Genomic DNA, 18,619 nt, shown 5'->3' on the forward strand with positions numbered 1-18,619 from the left:
TGTCCTCATTGTTCACTCATTGAATCAATCTCACCATCTTTTCTAGCCCCACCATTTTCACAACACTCCCATTGTTCCCACACATTAATTAACCATCAACATTATCCTCATTAATTATCATCTCCCTTCACTAACCACTTAATCATAGATTAAGTTAATAATTATACATACTGTTCCTTAATTAATCAATCAAATCGATGGTTGATATGGTGGAAAAAACTTGAAATCTAAAAATGTGTTAATCTCTACGTCTTAGATTTGATTCTCCATCAGACTTTAATCTGACTTCAACTAAATATCTAGATAGTAAAATTGGTCATCCAAATTAATCGATCATCTTAGTATGTTTTTACAAATAAATCCATAAAAATATTCTTCTAGATATCAAATTTCCATCACTTAGTCCTTACTACTGGTACTCCACTCCACACAGTTGATTATTATAATATTTATATAACCTCTTCAAATGGCAAAGTGCAAAATTATACTACTACTCAGTACTCACTTCAGAACATAAAACCACTTTTCTAATTTATAAACCTCATCTTCTTCCATCATTAATATCAAAATTTCTAGTTATTTAATTATTTGTTCCATCGTTTTATGAATACAAACTTCAAACGATGCCAACACCAGTATCATCAGCAAGACAATGCTTAACACCAGAAGCAATCCAAGCTTTAAACGACGCAGTAGCCGTCGCTAAACGCCGCGGACATGCACAAACAACATCGCTTCACGCAATATCCGCTTTATTATCCCTTCCATCTTCTTCAATTCTCCGTGACGCTTGTTCTCGTTCGAGAAACTCTGCTTACTCACCACGCTTACAGTTCAAAGCACTCGATCTTTGTCTCTCGGTTTCACTTGACCGTTCACCTTCTTCGCATAACAACGTTTCCTCTGATCATGAACCACCGGTTTCGAATTCGCTTATGGCGGCGATTAAACGATCTCAGGCGAATCAACGGCGTCATCCTGATAATTTCCATTTCTATCATCAACAGCAACAGTTGCAGAATCAACAAACGTTTTCTGTTAGTTCTGTTAAAGTTGAGTTGCAGCATTTGGTTTTGTCTGTTCTTGATGACCCGGTTGTTAGTAGAGTTTTCGCTGAAGCCGGTTTTCGAAGCTCTGAGATTAAGCTTGCAATTCTCCGGCCACTTCCGCATCTCTTCCGTCGTGGTCCACCGGTTTTTCTGTGTAACCTGCCGGAGCAGCCACGCCGGGGGGCTGGGTTTGGATTTGGATTAGGCTTTCCGTTTTTATCCGGGGTTGGTGATGGTAACGAGGATGTAGATGAGAACTTCCGGAGAATTGGGGAGATTCTTGTTCGGAGTAAAGGGAAAAATCCTCTGCTTCTCGGAGCATGTGGTAACGATGCTCTGAGAAGCTTTACCGAGGCAGTGGAGAAGCGGAGAGAAGGAGTTTTACCTTTGGAACTTGCCGGGTTGCGTGTGATTTGTATTGGGAAGGAGTTAGAGAGTGGTGACTGCGAGGTGGTGAGTTTGAAGTTAAAGCAGATTGCTGCCATAGCGGAGGAGTGTGTGGGACCGGGTGTTATAGTGAGTTTCGGGGAGTTGAAGTCTATTGTGAACGATGATGATAGTGGATTTGTTGAAGGTGTTGTTGAGGAATTAGGGAAATTGTTGAAGATTCATTATGATAAGTTTTGGTTGGTGGGTGCTGCTGATAGTTATGAAAGTTACTTGAAATTTCTGGGTGGATTTCCTTCTGTGGAGAAAGATTGGGATTTGCAGATTCTTCCTATTACTTCTGTTAAGGCTTCTGAATCATATCAGAGACCAAGGTCCAGGTATATATATCATATCATATGATATCTCTCTTGTGTTTATTTATTATGTTTATGTCTCTTGTTATGTTTTTGCTTGCAAATATTTTAATTGCTTGCTACTTCTATTTTTTAATAAAAAAAATTCATTTCTTTATCTTTGGTCTTAAATCTTTGTGACAAGCCTGTGCCCTTTATTATATTTTAATAGTATCAAGTTTTGAAGCTTAGTCTTTATGTATCTTATTTGTATCATATGTTGGATGTTGGATGTTGGATTTTAATGTTTCTGTTTATGATGTAATTTATGTGAAATTATATTTGGTATGAGTTTGAAGCAACAGCCTCTCTAATGGTTCTTCTTTCAATCCAAACTTTGTTTTTGCAACTTGAGTTTGACGACAGCCGTTTACACGTTCCGATTCCATTAAATTTGGGCTGCAGCTAGAAGAGATACTGAAATTTCGTCTTTCTTGTAATTAACTTGCTAACATCGATAAGCTTGGAGATGGATTGCAGCTTTGTGATCCAATTACTATGATTATCACTAATTTTTTGTTATTATGAATGATAAATAAATTGACTGCATCTTTCACATAGTAGTATTTAGTTTCTTATGTTTTTTGTCTTAAAACATTTTTTTTTTGTTGTACAGCTTAATGGATTCATTTGTACCACTTGGTGGCTTTTTTTCATCACAGTCCGATTTGAGAGGTCCGCTAAATGGTTCATTTGGTTGTTTTCCTCATGATAATCAATATGGTGAAAAATGTGAACATGAAGTTCTTGGTGCTTCAAATGAAAGATTTTCGGTTTCAGCTCCTGATCCATACCCGTCTAACTTACCTCAATGGTTGAAGACTAAAGAATTTGGCACAGCAAAAACATTGACTGTTAAGGTGTGTAGGGTTCAGTTAAATTAACTGAATTCAGTATAATTATTTGTATAAAAACCGTGGCAACTCTATGATCTGTCCATTGATTTATACTTTAATAGTGAAGACCTTTTCTTTTTGTTTGTGTAAAAAACCATTTTTCTTTCATTCAGCGCAGACCAAAGACGATGGTGGTTTGGTGGATATTAGTGAATCTGGTACGCCGCGTAATAACTTGGACAACATATGCCAAGTTCTGCATCAGCGAATTCCCAAGGCAAACACTTGTCCTACTGTTGTGGGATTTCATTGTGCTGACAACAAAAACGAAGACGCCGACAACCACAGCAGCAAAATCGTAGACAAATCACCTAGAGAATACATCAATCTCAACTCTCATGCACCTGTTGGCGTTCAAACGATGTCTGCATTACAATCCAGCAATTCTTTTCCTTCTTTATTCTTGGCAAAGCAGGAGAAAAATATTCCAAATCTAACTGATATGTTCCAGAATGCAAAAGATCTTGAGTCAGGTGACCTAAGATCATGCAACATGTCTAGTTCAAGTGTGTCCGATGGTAGTCAACTGTCTCCCACATCTGTGACTTCAGTAACCACGGATCTTGGCTTAGGTATATGCTCCTTTCCTACCAGCAATAAATTGACAAAACCTGCAGTTCAATATACAATGGAGCCTCCAAAGGAAATCCCTAATCGATTTACTTCAAGCTTAAGTTTGGATGAAGAGATTATCAGGAAGCATCCGTCCCAATCTTCATCCTGCTTAACTTTTGACTATTATCGACAAGTTGATGATGCTAGAAATCCCAAAATTCTTTTTGAAGCTCTTTCGAAGGCGGTAAGATGGCAAGATGAAGCCATAAGGGCTATTATTAAAACAATAGTTTGTGGTTCAACAAAAAGTGCTAAAGACCATGGGTTAAATCAGCGTGGGGACAAGTGGATGAATTTTGTTGGACCCGATAGGCATGGTAAAAAGAAAATTGCTGTTTCTCTAGCTGAATTACTGTATGGAAGCCGGGAAAACTTTACTTTTGTGGATCTGAGTTCCAAAGAAATGAATGAATGCAGTATGAAATTCAGAGGGAAGTCTCACCTTGATTTTCTCGTAGATGAGTGCTGCAAGAAACCATTGTCTGTGGTTTTCATTGAAAATGTTGATAAAGCGGATATAGTAGCTCAAAGCAGTTTGTCTCAAGCCATCAAGACAGGAAAAATCACAGACTCACATGGACGAGAAGTTAGTGTAAACAATGCAATATTTGTTTTTTCTTTCTTAGATTACCAAAATAGTTTGATGCAGACAAGGGAAACTTCCAACTATTCTGAGGAAAGAATATTGAGTGTAAGGGGCAGAGGTATCAAGATAAAAGTTGAACATATGGTTAGAGACATCAGAAACCAAAGCATCGGTGTAGCTAACAATTCAATAAATGTCATTCCTAATCTAAATTTCATAAACAAACGAAAATTGATTGGTGACAGTGAACTTCACGATTCCCATTTACTCGCAGATACGGCTAAAAGGGCACATACAACATCAAACCGGCTTTTAGATTTGAATCTTCCAGCTGATGAGAATGAACAGAAACAAACAGATGATGGAAACTTTGAACATGTCTCAACTGAGAACCAAAACCTTTGGTTGCAAGATTTGTATAATCAGGTTGATGAAACAGTTGTTTTTAAACCATATGATTTTGATTCCCTTGATGATAGAGTGTTGAAATTGGTAAGAAATAACTTCAACAAAATTCTTGGGTCCGAGTGTGCCTTACAAATCCAAACCGAAGTCATGGACCAATTGCTTGCAGCTGCATACGTCTCAGACAGTGATACGGAGGTGGAGAACTGGGTTCAGCGAGTTCTCTGCGGTGGATTCACTGAAGCGCGAAGAAGATACAATCTCACCGCTAGTTCTATTGTGAAACTTGTCACATGTCCAGAGCAAGCTTCAAGTGTACACCTTCCACCAAGGATAGTTTTAGATTGAGTACCCTTCAGTGATTGTTGTCTTCTCTATTTGGATGTATAATTTAGCTGTAGCATATAGTGAAACTATCTTAGTCTGTAACCCCTATTATTTTGTTGGGTTTTTTTGTCTAGGTTTCAGTTGTGTATAATATGTAATTGCAGCTAGTGCTTTGTGTGATTATCCTTGCATATTTAAATCAAACGTCTTCTTTGTTTATGTAAGTTGTTGCTTGATGTAATAGATTAATAAATCAATGCAGACCAAAAAAGGAGGTGTTTGTGTTTAGTGATTGAATCATGAACTTTCATTGTCAACCAAATAAATTGTTGAGGAATAAAATCTGAGTTCTTGGTAATTTTTTGACTGTTGGCGCAATGGAACATATTTGCACTTTGCACCATATATGTTAATCGGAGGCTACTTTGATGCCAAAATTTTGATAGATATCCTACATAATAACAAGTAAGTTACAAGGATAATAGACACCATACACAAAAACAGGTAATATGAATCAAAAGAGTATGAATTGCTGAAAACAATGGATGCAAGAACCACAAAAAAAAAAAAAAAAGTATTCCCAACAAGAGGGTCGGTGTGGGGTGCACCAACTCCATACATTAGTCATAGAAAAACATAAGAAATATCCCATTTGCAATTGATTAGATTTGATTTAAATAAATCTACATAATAGAACCTAAATAAGTAAGTGCAATACTCCATATACATATTCTTCCATTTCCTAATGATCAATGTGGATATCTTCGATTTCCTTCTTTTCAGCGTTCAATTCAATGTAGTAGAAATGGGGTGATTATTGACCTGATTACATCTTTTCAACTCCATGTGCATGTTTCTTGCACTTGGAGTGTATTTCAAGTCATGATATATGAACAACCAATAAACTGACAAACTCTCCGACACCGTATAAACGAACCTCAAATTTCAGCCTAAGATGCAACCCGAGGCGAAGAAAAGAAATATTAAAAAAATAGAGGTGCACGGGTAGGGCTGGGCAAAAATAACCAAAAACCAATTCGAACCGGTTAACCGAATCAAACCGTATCAAAATTAACTGAACCATTTAACCAATTCGCAAACCAAACCATTATTTTGATAACAATTCACTAACCGAACTGAACCGTTAATAACTTCGGTTAACCGAACCGAACCATTAACCGTATCTATTTACGTAAAACAACTTAGTGATCTCTTTTTAAAAAACAACTTATTTAAAACAATTTATCTTATGCAAAACAACTTATAACGATCTCTTTTTAAAAAACAACTTATTCAAAATAGTTTATTTTATGTTAAATAGCTTATTCAAAATAGATTTTGATTATAATTTTAACTCTAAACTAATAAGCTTCTTAATCAGGTTGAGATTGTAGCGGCATTGATTAAGTAAACTTTGTTAAGATTAATCAATAAATGATCTACTCATTGTCACATAATTACTAATAACCGATTCACTAAGAGACATTTGCCTGATGATTCATGCAAATTTAAATCAGATGTCACTGCATACCAGCAAATTTAAAGATACATCACATGTGGCCTACAATATTAGTTTCCTCAAAGGACTCTTTTATGTTCTCATTTGCATTAGCAGTAACTTCCAAACTGACAGCATTAAGCCTCAAATTCTCCTTATAAACCATACTGTTATGGTTATGCTTATTTTTCTTAGGATCAACCACATAATCAGATCCTAGTTTGTTTGTTTTTTTAGAATGAATCTCAAAAATTTGTTATTTAGAGCATTGAATTGGTACAATCATTGGCAATTAAATTTAAAAATGAAAAAAAAAAGACAATTAAATTCGCAAAAGGATAAAAAATACATTTTAGTTCAAAATTTTGGTTTTGGTTCAGTCCGGTTCGGTTAATAGGCAAGCAAACGGTTAACCGAACCATAACTTTGGTTCAGTTCGGTTAGTTTCAAACCTTAAACGGTTCGGTTCGGTTAATATGGTTAACCGAACCATGCCCACCCCTACACGGGTAATACTATTATACGTTGTCGAACATCGGACATACGTGTGTTTACGGATCCCTTTCTCATAGAAAAAAGTAGTTTGGGAGAATTTAAACGAAATAATTTTAAAAAGATTTAGTGTGTTTGGTTCTGCGGTAGCCAGAATTGAGTTTGATATAATTGATTTTTAGTAAAAGTGAGTTAAAGATAAATTGATTTATGTTTGGATAATTCGGTAAAATTGATTCTTATAAATTTATATTGTTTGGATAATTTGAAATAAAATTACTTTAGATGTAAAATTACCAAAATGGGTTTTAATTGTATTTTTGAAGAAGGGGTTTTAATTGTATTTAAAACTATATTTCATTTCCATTTTAAATAATCATTTAATTTAATGTTGCATAAATAAAAAATCATTAATTTTTTAAAACAATGAGCAATAACAAAATTGAATTTGCTTAATTATTAAATACAAGTATTTTGATAAAAACAAAAATTGTGGTGCAATACAATTTACAAGTGCAGAACGTGGTATGAATAAAAAACTAGTTAGTTATTAGATAGGTTATCAAAGAACTGAGCGAAATAATTGTTAAAGGTTAAAGGGGCAACATTATAAATTACCACAATAAATCTTAGAATCAATATTCTATCTGATGTAGAAGCAACTCAGAGCTTCAGTTGGAATCGATTACAAAAAAATAGCCAAACATATAAATTGGCATTAGAATTGCTTCTAGCAGGACTAGACTCACGTTTGATGCACTTGGACGTGCATCCAAACGAGCACTTAACTTACAAAAGCTAATTTAAATTACAAGTTATTGTTGGGAAAACTCATGCCTTCTATTTTCTTTAAAACAGAAGTACAATCACTGCAAAAAAATTAGCTAAATAGAATGAGAGCTTAATAATGAAATTGGATTAGTTCCTTAAAAAAATGAAATTGGAATAATGATAGTTGATAATTTACATTTTTTTATGTAGCTAATAATTTACATGAAATTGAATTGAAGGGATTGTTTTCGTTTATATTCACTGGTAAACTGTAAGATAGAATGAGATAGAATTTTGAGAAAATGTACGAGTAAAAGTAGAGAAGAAATTTGGGTAACTTAGCAACAAATGTTAATGTTAACGAGTGTTCCAGGGATACTCTTTAAGGGTCTTAAATGATAATTTTTTATGAAAATTTATGTATTCAATGCATTGAAAATTGAAATTTTTAAGTTTTTTAAAGAATAATTTCCTAATTAAAAATGCTTAAAGAGTGCTGCTCGGGAGCACTCGTTAACAAATAACAAGACCCTTTGTTTTCTTAGGAAGACATTAGACAACAAATGATAAAAAAAACCTCCCCTAAAAAAAGATAAAAAAAAATCTAGTAGACTTGTATCAAAAAAAAAAAAACTAGTAGACTAGATGAATGAAGACCGTCACCATAGATAAATATCTTATATTTTTTAATTAAATGAAGACGGCTAGGCCAACTTTGTTAGATAAGAGAGAACATATGTCATTATGGTTTGTATTGACTTATTTTTGAGTTTAGGCAAAATACTTTAAACAAATAGAGTAGTTTTTATGAATTAGACAACAAATGATAAAAAACCTCCCCTAAAAAAAAAAGGATAAAAAAACCTGGTAGACTAGATGAATGAAGACCATCACCATAGATAGATATCTTATATTTTTTAATTAAATGAAGACGGCTAGGCCAACTTTGTTAGATAAGAGAGAACATATATCATTATAGTTTGTATTGACTTATTTTTGAGTTTAGGCAAAATACTTTATACAAATAGAGAAGTTTTTATGTATTATTCATATGTCTGTTAGAGAAGTTTTTATGTATTATTCATATGTCTGTTAAGGTAGTTTATAAAAAAACATATTATGAAGATATGATTTTCGTTAGTGAGAACTTATGATTTAATATAAACGTTTACTTATTTGCATAAATTAATTTTCATAAGCTCAAAAATAAACAAATCCAAACAGGTCCCTATATCAATGCAACTTTAAAATAAACCACGATTAACTACATTTTGGTCGAAAAATTATCCTTAGCAATTCAATTATTTTCAAATATAAATCTAAACCTATGCCGAAAATTTGAAAGAAAAAAAAATAACTATCTTTAAGTTGATTGTTTTTTCTACAAATTTTCTAGTAACAATCAATTTTTTTTCCAAATTTAAAAACAAAATAAAATATAAATACAACAAAATACATCTATACCTTTATTATATAAAGAAAACTTCAAAGTTAACCAACAATTAGATAGATTTGGGTCCTTAAAAAAAACAATTAAATATATTTGGGTTGGAATATTTTCTAGACAAAATTACCCTTAGCAACCCAAATCCTTTTCCAAATTTAAATATAAATCTCTGCATAAGTTATAGAAAGTTTAAAAAAACAACTGTTGTTGAGTTGAATATTCTTTTCTACAAATTTTCTCGTAGCAATCATATTTTTTTTTTCGAGTTTAAAAACCACAATAAATTTAAATAAAACAAAATACAAGAAAATGGGGATAGACGGATATGTAATATCCGTCTTTCCGTTAGTTTTCATCGAGACATCTCCTCTCATTACATGTAAAAAAAAGACCCCCAATTTCTTTCATTTCATAAGAGAAGGAAAATAACATCCCCAATTTCTGAACAAGGCTATACAAGTATAAAATATTAAAATGAATTTATATTAAACCATTGAAAATAGGATTTTTAATAATAATTATAATTATTTCTTATTATAGAATTAATAGGAAACGTATAATATAAGTTACATTAATAATGAAGCCAAATATCAATACTTTTGATGGTGCAAGATGAAAAGTATTGAGATAACATGCTAAAACAAATTGGCTCATAGAGGGTGACTTGAATACTCGTCTTTATTCATGCAGCCGCTTCATTATCAAGTGTGCTTCAGGCCATAAGAAATATTTGTGCACCGAAGCTATTTACCCAAAAATTTCCAGATTTAGGGCCTGTTTGAAATAGTTTTTGTTTTCAGTTTTTGAAATATACAAGTCATTTTCTCACAATAGTTATCATTTTACATGTTTTAGTTTTTTAGTCCCCAAAACTAAAAAATTCAAAACAGTTTCCAAAACTGTAATTTTAAAAATAGTTTAGCAAACAAGTTTTTAATTTTTAAGTTTTTAAAAACTAAAAAAGAGTTAGTTTCTCAACAAACCACTTGTATAGTCGTATGCATGTTACTAATTTCATGATCAAATTTTATGCTCACTCAAACATATAATAGAAATTTACAAGAGACAACGAAAATACAGTACATGCATGTTTTTATATCAGTCCCAAAACTGACAACAAGCTAGGAGGAGAAGAAGATTTCAGTTCACCATGCTTTGAGGTAAAGAGCTGATCAAACCGTAATCTTTACCATCAACTCAATGAGTCATAAAATTAAAGAGAGAAATAGGAGAAAATAAGTTCTTGAATGTTGGTAAAACTACCAACAAAATCCTCTCAATTATCAAGTCTCTAGAGGAACAACAAACAATAGAATTGAAGAGTGATAACAAGGACGAACGCGCTAGGCTCCCTGGGAATGTAAATTGTAATGCCTCATTTGTAAAAGAGTATGAGTATCTCTTCTATATATACTCCACATTAATGAATATTTTTTTTGTCAAGTAGGCTAGTGGTTAGAGTTCACACAATTTAATTACAGTACTTCAGGAACAATCTAAATAAAAAATGTTTGAGTGCGCACATATAAATAAAAAATAAAATTAACAGATAACAGAATTAAATAAAGTTAAATGATGTGATTAAATTATTTTTCATTCAATTGAATCTATGAGAATGTGTGATTTCTATTTTTCATTTAGATCAATTGTTGTGGGTGACAGCTTCAACGACGCTGTGGTGGTGGTGGTGAGTATAACAAACATAAAGTGAAATAAGAGAAATGATATTTGTACAACTATTTTTAGATAACTTTTGGAACAACTCTCTCTCTATCATACTCATGTGTTTTTATTCTCTCTTCTTTTTCTCTCTATTGTTTTTGTCCAATAAAAAGAGGGAAAAAAATGGTTGTCACAAAAGTTGTCTAAAATTGGTTGTACAAATATCATTACTCGTGAAATAAATGGAAAGATGGAAGGAGAGATGAATCTAGAAACGTCGAAAAAATTAGGTGTCGGTAGTACATGATAATGGAAATGTAGGAAGATGAGTGTCATCTCTCAAGTACAATACGTCTCAAATGTTGGATTGTATTGAAATCCTTACTTGTACTATGTAAGTAATATAATAATTTCTTTTAAAAAAAAAAAGTAAGATAAATTTCATTTTCTACTTTGATAACATAAAACAAAAATGATCACGTGCATAACTATTGCAACTAAAATAATTATGAGAACAACAATAATAAACAAGTGGGAAATTGAGAACAACAATAATAACTATTTTCTGACTTGTGCGATTTGCTATACATAAATATAAATTAAAAAAACGATAAAAAAAAAAACTTGAGAACAACAATAATATAATTATAAACAAGTGGGAAAGGAAAAGAGTGAAATTCAATAATTAGTTTTGTAGTACAATACAATGAAAACTTATGGTGTATTTCATCATCACCACAACTCGTCTGTTGGGAAGTGGGAGACAATGACAAAATATAATACTCACCACCTACCTAGCTAGAAAATGAAGAATCTTTGTGGGATCCATTCAAGCTTTAGTAGCCATTATTAATTTCAAACCTAAGAACAAAACAACTTTTCCCAGTATATATCAATAAATATTTATTTTTTACTCTATGGCTCATAATAATTAATGTGCAATTTTATGAATATAGATAGATATATAGAAATGGATTGGAATATATAATATAGAATGACCCTAGAGCATGATGAATATTATTATATTATTTTGAAGACTTCATAGATTCAACTTGAGATTTCCCACAAGGACCCCTCATTCTAATGAAGAGTCTGTATTCATCAAAGGTCATTGCTGGGTAGAGTGCAGGTCTTTCAGGTGTGACAAGCTGTTTTAATGGCTCAATGGGTATATCACTTCTTGGGTTATAGAAAAAAGCAAGAGAAAGTCTCTCTTGATCTGAATTCACGATCACTCTATGCTCCACACTCTTGTATGTTGCATTGCTTAGAACCTGTTCAATTGACACAAACAAATTAACCAATTAATTAATGCAACTTATAGTTATATGGAGTATATCCTCAAAAAGTCATATACTCTCAAAGAGGGAAAGGAAAAATGGGATGGAAAACGAGGCAACGTTAGCATTATTCACTTTAGTAAATTTTAACAGTATAAAAAAAATTAAACGACAAATTTAATTAAAATAACGAGGACAATAATTAGTACTTAAATATTGAATTGATCATCGACTCGGTAAGGTAATGAGGTCACTGGTCTAACCACTAAGTCACTTGTCGAACTGCATAAGTAAATTGGATTAAATCAGATGATTCTATCACATAATTCGATCTCTATAAAAATATGCATATGTATTAAACTGGATGGTTCTGTCAATAAAAAAATCAAAAAGAAATTATGACATCTATAAATGTTAAAAAAAGATATTTCTATAAAACATTTTACTGACATATTTTTCATAAATATAAGTACATAATTTTTATCTCTTGTCAATAAAACAATTAAGAAAATTAAAGCTTAGTTTTTTTTTTGTCATTTTCGCTACTATATACACCCTCCGGTCATAAATATAAGCAAAAATCTATGTTTTAGATTCATTCAATAAATAATGTATGTAGACTTTATTGTAGACAATATACATCATTTATTGAATGAATCTAAAAGATGGATTTTTGCTTATATTTGTGACCGAATGGTGTAATACATAGACTAAAACGAGGGAGAAACTTCTTTTCACTCTCAAGTCTCAATAGGGAAAAAGAATTATGTTTTTTTTCCTTCCCGAGATGACCAATCTTAACTAGTAATTAATTTCTTGTCAAAAAAAAATACTAGTAATTAATTGTTAAATTAGTTTTTTTTTTCTTTCGTTCCAGTCCGAACCAAAAACATCAAACTTCTATACATATACTTTCTGATAAATCTATGATTTTGGTATCTCTGAATGTGTATTTTGAGAGTCATATATAGCTTTTAGAGATATAAAGTGCATTAGTTGCTTCTAAAATTATCTTGACTAAAATGTCTTGCCAATAAAAAAAACCTATGACTTCAAGTGATAACTCTAGCTAAATGTTTATCTATTTATGTGGACATGTGAATGTAATTTCCAATAGTATAGAATTTTTTTTAATATAATAAGAGTAATGTTACATGAACATCTAAAAATCAACAATTTTTGGACAATTAGTACAAAAAATACATCCATTATAACCATTGATATGACGATATGAAAGAGAAATAACTAATTAAAAAATGATATATTATCTATATAGTATAGATATACGATGTTGGACAACCAAAATGTTGTCAATATATCATTTTTCATAAAATAATATGAGGATAGGTTAAAAGAATCAATCAACTACTAAACTCATCTTTTATCACAAATCCCAAGCATATAAACTATATATGGTGATGCAAGTGATGACGTACACAGCAAACTAGCATATATAAAAAGGAGAATGTTAAACAGTACACTCAAGATATTGGTTAATCAACCAAAATAAATAACTATTTATAAAAAGTGGTGTAATTATTGTTTAATCAAAAGTTAAAAATTATATTTTTCAAGACAAATTTTTTATTTATAGTTTCCTTAACTATTGCCTTGAGGGCACTGGTTAACAAGACTCATATAAAATAAAATAGAACATAATATAAAGGATATGAAATTAATCATCTCACTCGATAATAAAAAAAAATAAAGGATTAAAATTAGTCACATTGTGTACTTTTTCCAATTTAAAATAAATATTTAGGGTAATAATACATTTTTTTTGAAATTATTGACCTGAGAAAATCATAAATAATGGTTATAAAATATTTGAACAAATACACCTAATTTTATCCCAAATTTAAATTATCTAACCTTTTCAACATCGTACGTAAAGAGCATGTGCATTTTAAGAAAGACATGTGCATAGTATCCATTTGTTGTTTGAAGAATAAACTTAAAATAATCATAAAGAACAATCCCCAAGTTCCCATGTGTCTCTCCACGTGGGCAGATTCGTGTATTAAATTATCATGAATACTAGCCACATATTATAGTTAGGATAATTTATGTGAGAGAAAAATATGATATTTTAATCTTAAATTTTACCTGTATTTGGTCACCAATGTTGACGATGAAGGCATGTCTAGCAGGGTTGACCGTAATCCAATTATCAAATTTTCGAACTTGTAGACCAGCCACTTGGTCATCTGGAAGCAACATAGTCATCCCTCCTGGGTCAGAGTGTGATGATAAACCTAATGTCAATTCTGGCCTTGGACACTTTGGATAAAAATTCACTCTCATGCATGCTCCTATCTCTTCACCCCCAAATGCATTTTGAAGAATTTTTTCTTCTAATCCAAGGTTTAATGACAAAGCCTTCATTAATCTCCCACTTAGTTTCACTAGTTCTCTCCCATACTCATCAAACACTTCCCTGCACATATTTAACCTATAATTAATCAAATTGGATCATCTCTAGCTGATTTTATGGTCATAATTGAATTAAGAGTAAATGCACTCATAAATGAAAAATATAATTATATGTTGAAAGAATTGGATTCTCTCTTATTTTGACTGTTTGTCCAATAGAGAGAGTTGGCGTTGGATTTTTGTTGGACAAACAACATGTAGGAGAGAACTCAAGTCTTTGTAAATGAAGTGGCACATCGGATAAAATGTGAGACAAAAATGGTTTATAACTTATAAGTAAGGTTTCCCTCAAAAAAAAAAAACTTATAAGTAAGGTTCTCTAAAAAAAATAAAAACTTATAAGTAAGGTGAAGCGAAAGTCCAATAGTTTTAAGAGAGATACTTTTTTTATTCTATGAGTTTCTCACACACCCTATTCAAATTTTAAAATCTTGAGATGTTTTAACGTGTTTGAGAGGATTTTATAAGTTTTTTATGCTGTTTGAATTTTATAATTCGAACGGCATAGAACGCATGAGAGACTCAATATTATAGAAGAAACAAAAAGATCCCTAGATTTATACCCTTTGAACAAAGAACCTTTGGACAAACTATTAAAGCCCAATATGCAAAATACTCCTATAATTGGGCCTCCCAACAAAGTATAGATGTGTAGTTCTCAAAACTTAACTAATTAAACTACGAATCTCTTACCGTTTTATAAAAAAACCACACTCCTCTGGATTGACTGTCAATCCAGCGGAGAAAAAACACCATTTTTCTCATGCGTTTGCACGAGTGAATCTGAAAGAGAGAAAAAAATGATGTTTTTGCCTTCGGGATTGACAAATCCGGAGGGATGAAGTTTGTAAGAACTAAGAGAGGTGGGAGAAGAATGTTCTCTTATATTACCTGCAAGATTGTGGAGAAGCAGGCCATTTGTTGCAATCCTTGACTGAAAGGGGAAGGTAGTGCAAGAAGTAGTAATCACTCCAATCAAGAATAGCACCTTTCTCAACACCAAGTCTACTTCCATACCCTTCATAAGTTGTTGGAGAGTTTGCATATTGTTGCTTAGCCTCCATAGGCAAGTGAAAGAATTGACGCCAAGTTTCCCTAGCTTTGTCCATCAAATCAGGACTCACTCCATGGTTTACAATTTGGAAGAAACCCCAATCACGACAAGCATCAGAAATTTGCTTAAGGATTGAAGCATGAACATCAAGGTCATCACCATTTAAGCCTCCAAGGTCTATGATTGGGATATTGATATCATCATAAGAAGAAGTGTCTACAATTGGCCTATCAGTTGGGGGCTTGATATATCTATCAGGGATTGAATCTATGCAGCCTTCAGACAAGGATTGAACTCGGATTATGGGCTCTGGCCAATCTTTTTGGCTCTTCAACATTGCTAATAGCTAGGTTTGCTAAAGTTTGCTACCACTAGCTACTTGTTTTATGTGGGTTTGCTTTCTAAGGTTGATACTAAATACTCTTCATGCATCAATATATAGTGGAAAATGGATTATATAGACATTAGTCCATTTTGGCAGTTGACAATCTCGATCAATGATCTGAATCAGGTGTTTTATATGATAAAAATATATATATTTACTGAATCAGGTGTAATATATAGAATGTTTGATATCAATCAAACGATATTTTATGTGTCGACTGTGTGAATACAAGATTTTCTAACACCTATAAATTTATGTCCTAAAGTGTGTGCTATGACTCAGTTTGAGGGACCAATTGTGTGTGTGATGAAAAAAAGAAAGATTAAAGAGTTGGATTTTAGCCAAGATAAAGTAATGTACATAATATTAAACTAATGGTAACGTACGAAAAAAGTTGGATAGATGGGGATGAGGTTGATATGGTGGATGTTAAATGTAGAAAATGAAGTAGGACCATGATGGTATATAGAAGCAAAAAAAACGTGCAATATGTGGGGGTTTCCTCTTGTTGAAAGGTATGAAATGAAGTTATTATGCAAGTTAATTAATTCCAAAAAAGACAATTTAGATAAATGACAAGGGACACTTGGTGATGTTTATTAATTTACAAGTATGTAATTGAGTGGGATCTTAACTCGGACAAGTGGGTACGTTGTATTTTTTTTGTCGACTCAAGTGGGTCCGTTGTGATGTATTTCATTGAATTGACATATAAAAGTATAATACAAATATTTAAAGATTTTTTTAACTATTCAATTGCAATGTTATTTTTTTTTGGATAATAACTATAATTACAATACATTATTACAATTGAATGAACTAGTACTTCCTTCAATTTTATCTTTTGATGTTTTAACTCTTGACATAAATTGACATAAATTTTTGGAGTAAGATGTCTTTATTTACTTATGATTAAATTCACATGTGATAAGCCAAAAGTCACAACTTCTTTAATAGTTTTATAGTGTGTTTTTCAACAAAAGTAAACTTGTGAAAAAAATACTACTCCCTCCGTTTCAAAATATATGTCCATTTTGGAGAAATTACAGTAACCAAGGAGTAGCTAGTTTGACACAAAAGTTCCTATTATACCCTTGTCTTTGATTTCCTCCATTTTACATTTATTTACACCATCTCATAATTACTCCCAATACCAAAATAATTAAAGTCAATCAAATGGCAATACCAGTACATACTGGCAATACCATTTTGGAGTACTAGTAAATGACGTGATTATTGCTGCGGTGTGGTGTGGAAAATGGCATGCCAATACTAATTTTTTTCAACTTCTCTTATCTAAATGGCATATGCTTCGGTTATCAATTTTTTTTTTAAACTCAATTGAAAAACTTCCCTCCATTATTTATACTCTAATCTTAAAATGTTTACCACCAAAGTTAAATTAAAATTTGTATTTCCCATCATTTTTTTTAAAAACACTTATAATTTCAGTATATATAAGAGTTAGGTACTCATTTATCAAATTTATATCATTAACGAAGAACAAAATTTTGCTATGGATCTCAATGCTTTCCCATTTGATTTAAATGATGAACCATTGTTTGATTTAAATGAAGAGCCACTATTTGATTTAAATCAAGAACTACATGATTTAATGTACTCTCATTTGCTTAAACTCTTTTTTGTTAGTATACGTGACTGGTACATCGCTTTCTCCGCAGTGATGTCGTTTTCTGTCGTTTTTTTTAGTTTTAATTATAAATTGGCCATTTTTATAAGCAAATTAGAGAGTCCAGTAGTCATGGAAAAATAATTTCTTGGTTCACACGATGGATTACTTTCTTGGGAGAGTGCATGATTAAATCCACTTAAAATTGGGTCAATATTTATTAGTGGAACATAATTATTGTGGAGAAAATCTAGAATTCAATTAATTGGTAAACAAGGGTAAAATAGACAAAATGTATCCTTAAACTATCAAATGGACATGTATTTTGAAACAAAAAATTTCTCCAAAATGGACATGTATTTTGAAACGGAGGGAGTACTAAATATACTAAAACATCAAATATTTTGAAATATAGTTGAAGATCTAAAACTTCAAAAAAAAAAATTGGAGAGAGTGCGTTGCATTTAATATTTAACTTTTTAATCATTTATTTAAATTCACAAAATTTTAGAGAAAGTTTATTAACATGTATCCTAAGGGTACAAGTTAACACTGCCTTAGTTTAAAATAAATTAAGATAATGACCACGAGGATTGTTCTCGAAGTGGTCCATAAATCATGTCATTGTCAATTAGTATACGAGAGGCCTAGCTTTCTTCTTAAAAATTGACAACTCGTTAAAATGCTTTTCTTTTTATTTTTTAATCACATTTCTCACATTTTCTCTTTTAATATACTTTTAAATTTTATTACACGTCTCTTACATTTGTTTATCATCACATTTCTATTAAATTTTTTACGCTTATATTTTTTCTTCCACCTTTTCTACCTCTTTTTGTTACACTTTACATAGTTTATGAAGTGTGAAAGTATTTTTCTAATTAAAACATTGACCTCGCCTTGCGTTTGTCCTATTCAACAAGTCTTTTACCCTAAAACTGTAGCTACAACTCTGTCTTTATTGAATTGTAATTCAAATATAGATGTTTGGACTTGAAATAAATCATTCTGAAGATCCAAACGATGGGCTGGTTCACTAATATGGTATATAGTTGTTATAATGTATACAGTTAGTTAGTATTGGAAAATTTACTTGTCATGCAAGTAACTAATGGTATGTCATAGTTAGAAAGTATTGGGCATATGTATGATATTGAAAGATCATCATCATGTGGTATATTAGGACGGACCCACATAGAGAGCTATGTGGGCCAATGCCCTCACACCAATTTTAATTTTTTCATTCATATATATGTTACTTGGTTGGTTTAGCTTGCAGTTTGACTCTTAGTTATGGTCTCTTCCTC

General features: G+C 31.7%; 2 protein-coding genes across 3 annotated transcripts; one reads left to right on the forward strand and one right to left on the reverse strand.

Moving 5' to 3' along the window:
• The first annotated feature begins 484 nt into the window (after positions 1-484).
• Positions 485-4,948, forward strand: LOC146939925 (protein SMAX1-LIKE 8-like). Its single transcript, XM_085753469.1, has 3 exons — positions 485-1,816; positions 2,448-2,691; positions 2,846-4,948. Exons 1-3 carry the CDS (start codon positions 624-626, stop codon positions 4,679-4,681), a joined length of 3,273 nt encoding a protein of 1,090 aa, XP_085609595.1. The 5' UTR covers positions 485-623; the 3' UTR covers positions 4,682-4,948.
• A 6,206-nt stretch (positions 4,949-11,154) lies between these two features.
• Positions 11,155-15,725, reverse strand: LOC146939926 (2-oxoglutarate (2OG) and Fe(II)-dependent oxygenase superfamily protein). Of its 2 annotated transcripts, none has more exons than XM_085753471.1 (3): positions 15,135-15,725; positions 13,917-14,247; positions 11,155-11,804 (listed from the first exon to the last, which is right to left on the reverse strand). In XM_085753471.1, the coding sequence occupies exons 1-3, from the start codon at positions 15,632-15,634 to the stop codon at positions 11,556-11,558; spliced, it is 1,080 nt and encodes a 359-aa protein (XP_085609597.1). In that variant the 5' UTR covers positions 15,635-15,725; the 3' UTR covers positions 11,155-11,555. The 2 variants fall into 2 exon arrangements, with proteins under 2 accessions (XP_085609597.1, XP_085609596.1); XM_085753470.1 differs by having other exon boundaries at positions 13,917-14,262.
• Between the last annotated feature and the right edge of the window lie 2,894 nt (positions 15,726-18,619).

Source organism: Medicago sativa, chromosome 3, assembly GCF_051527215.1.
Source record: "Medicago sativa cultivar Bolivia chromosome 3, Bolivia_mono, whole genome shotgun sequence".
Taxonomy (NCBI): Eukaryota; Viridiplantae; Streptophyta; class Magnoliopsida; order Fabales; family Fabaceae; genus Medicago; species Medicago sativa.

Coding starts and splice junctions, on each gene's coding strand:
- LOC146939925 (XM_085753469.1), top strand. CDS start 624: ATGCCAACACCAGTATCATCAGCAAGACAATGCTTAACACCAGAAGCA. Junction 1,817..2,447: donor TATCAGAGACCAAGGTCCAG/GTATATATATCA, acceptor TTTGTTGTACAG/CTTAATGGATTCATTTGTAC. Junction 2,692..2,845: donor CAAAAACATTGACTGTTAAG/GTGTGTAGGGTT, acceptor CATTCAGCGCAG/ACCAAAGACGATGGTGGTTT.
- LOC146939926 (XM_085753470.1), bottom strand. CDS start 15,634: ATGTTGAAGAGCCAAAAAGATTGGCCAGAGCCCATAATCCGAGTTCAA. Junction 14,263..15,134: donor GCTTCTCCACAATCTTGCAG/GTAATATAAGAG, acceptor GATTAATTATAG/GTTAAATATGTGCAGGGAAG. Junction 11,805..13,916: donor ACATTGGTGACCAAATACAG/GTAAAATTTAAG, acceptor TCAATTGAACAG/GTTCTAAGCAATGCAACATA.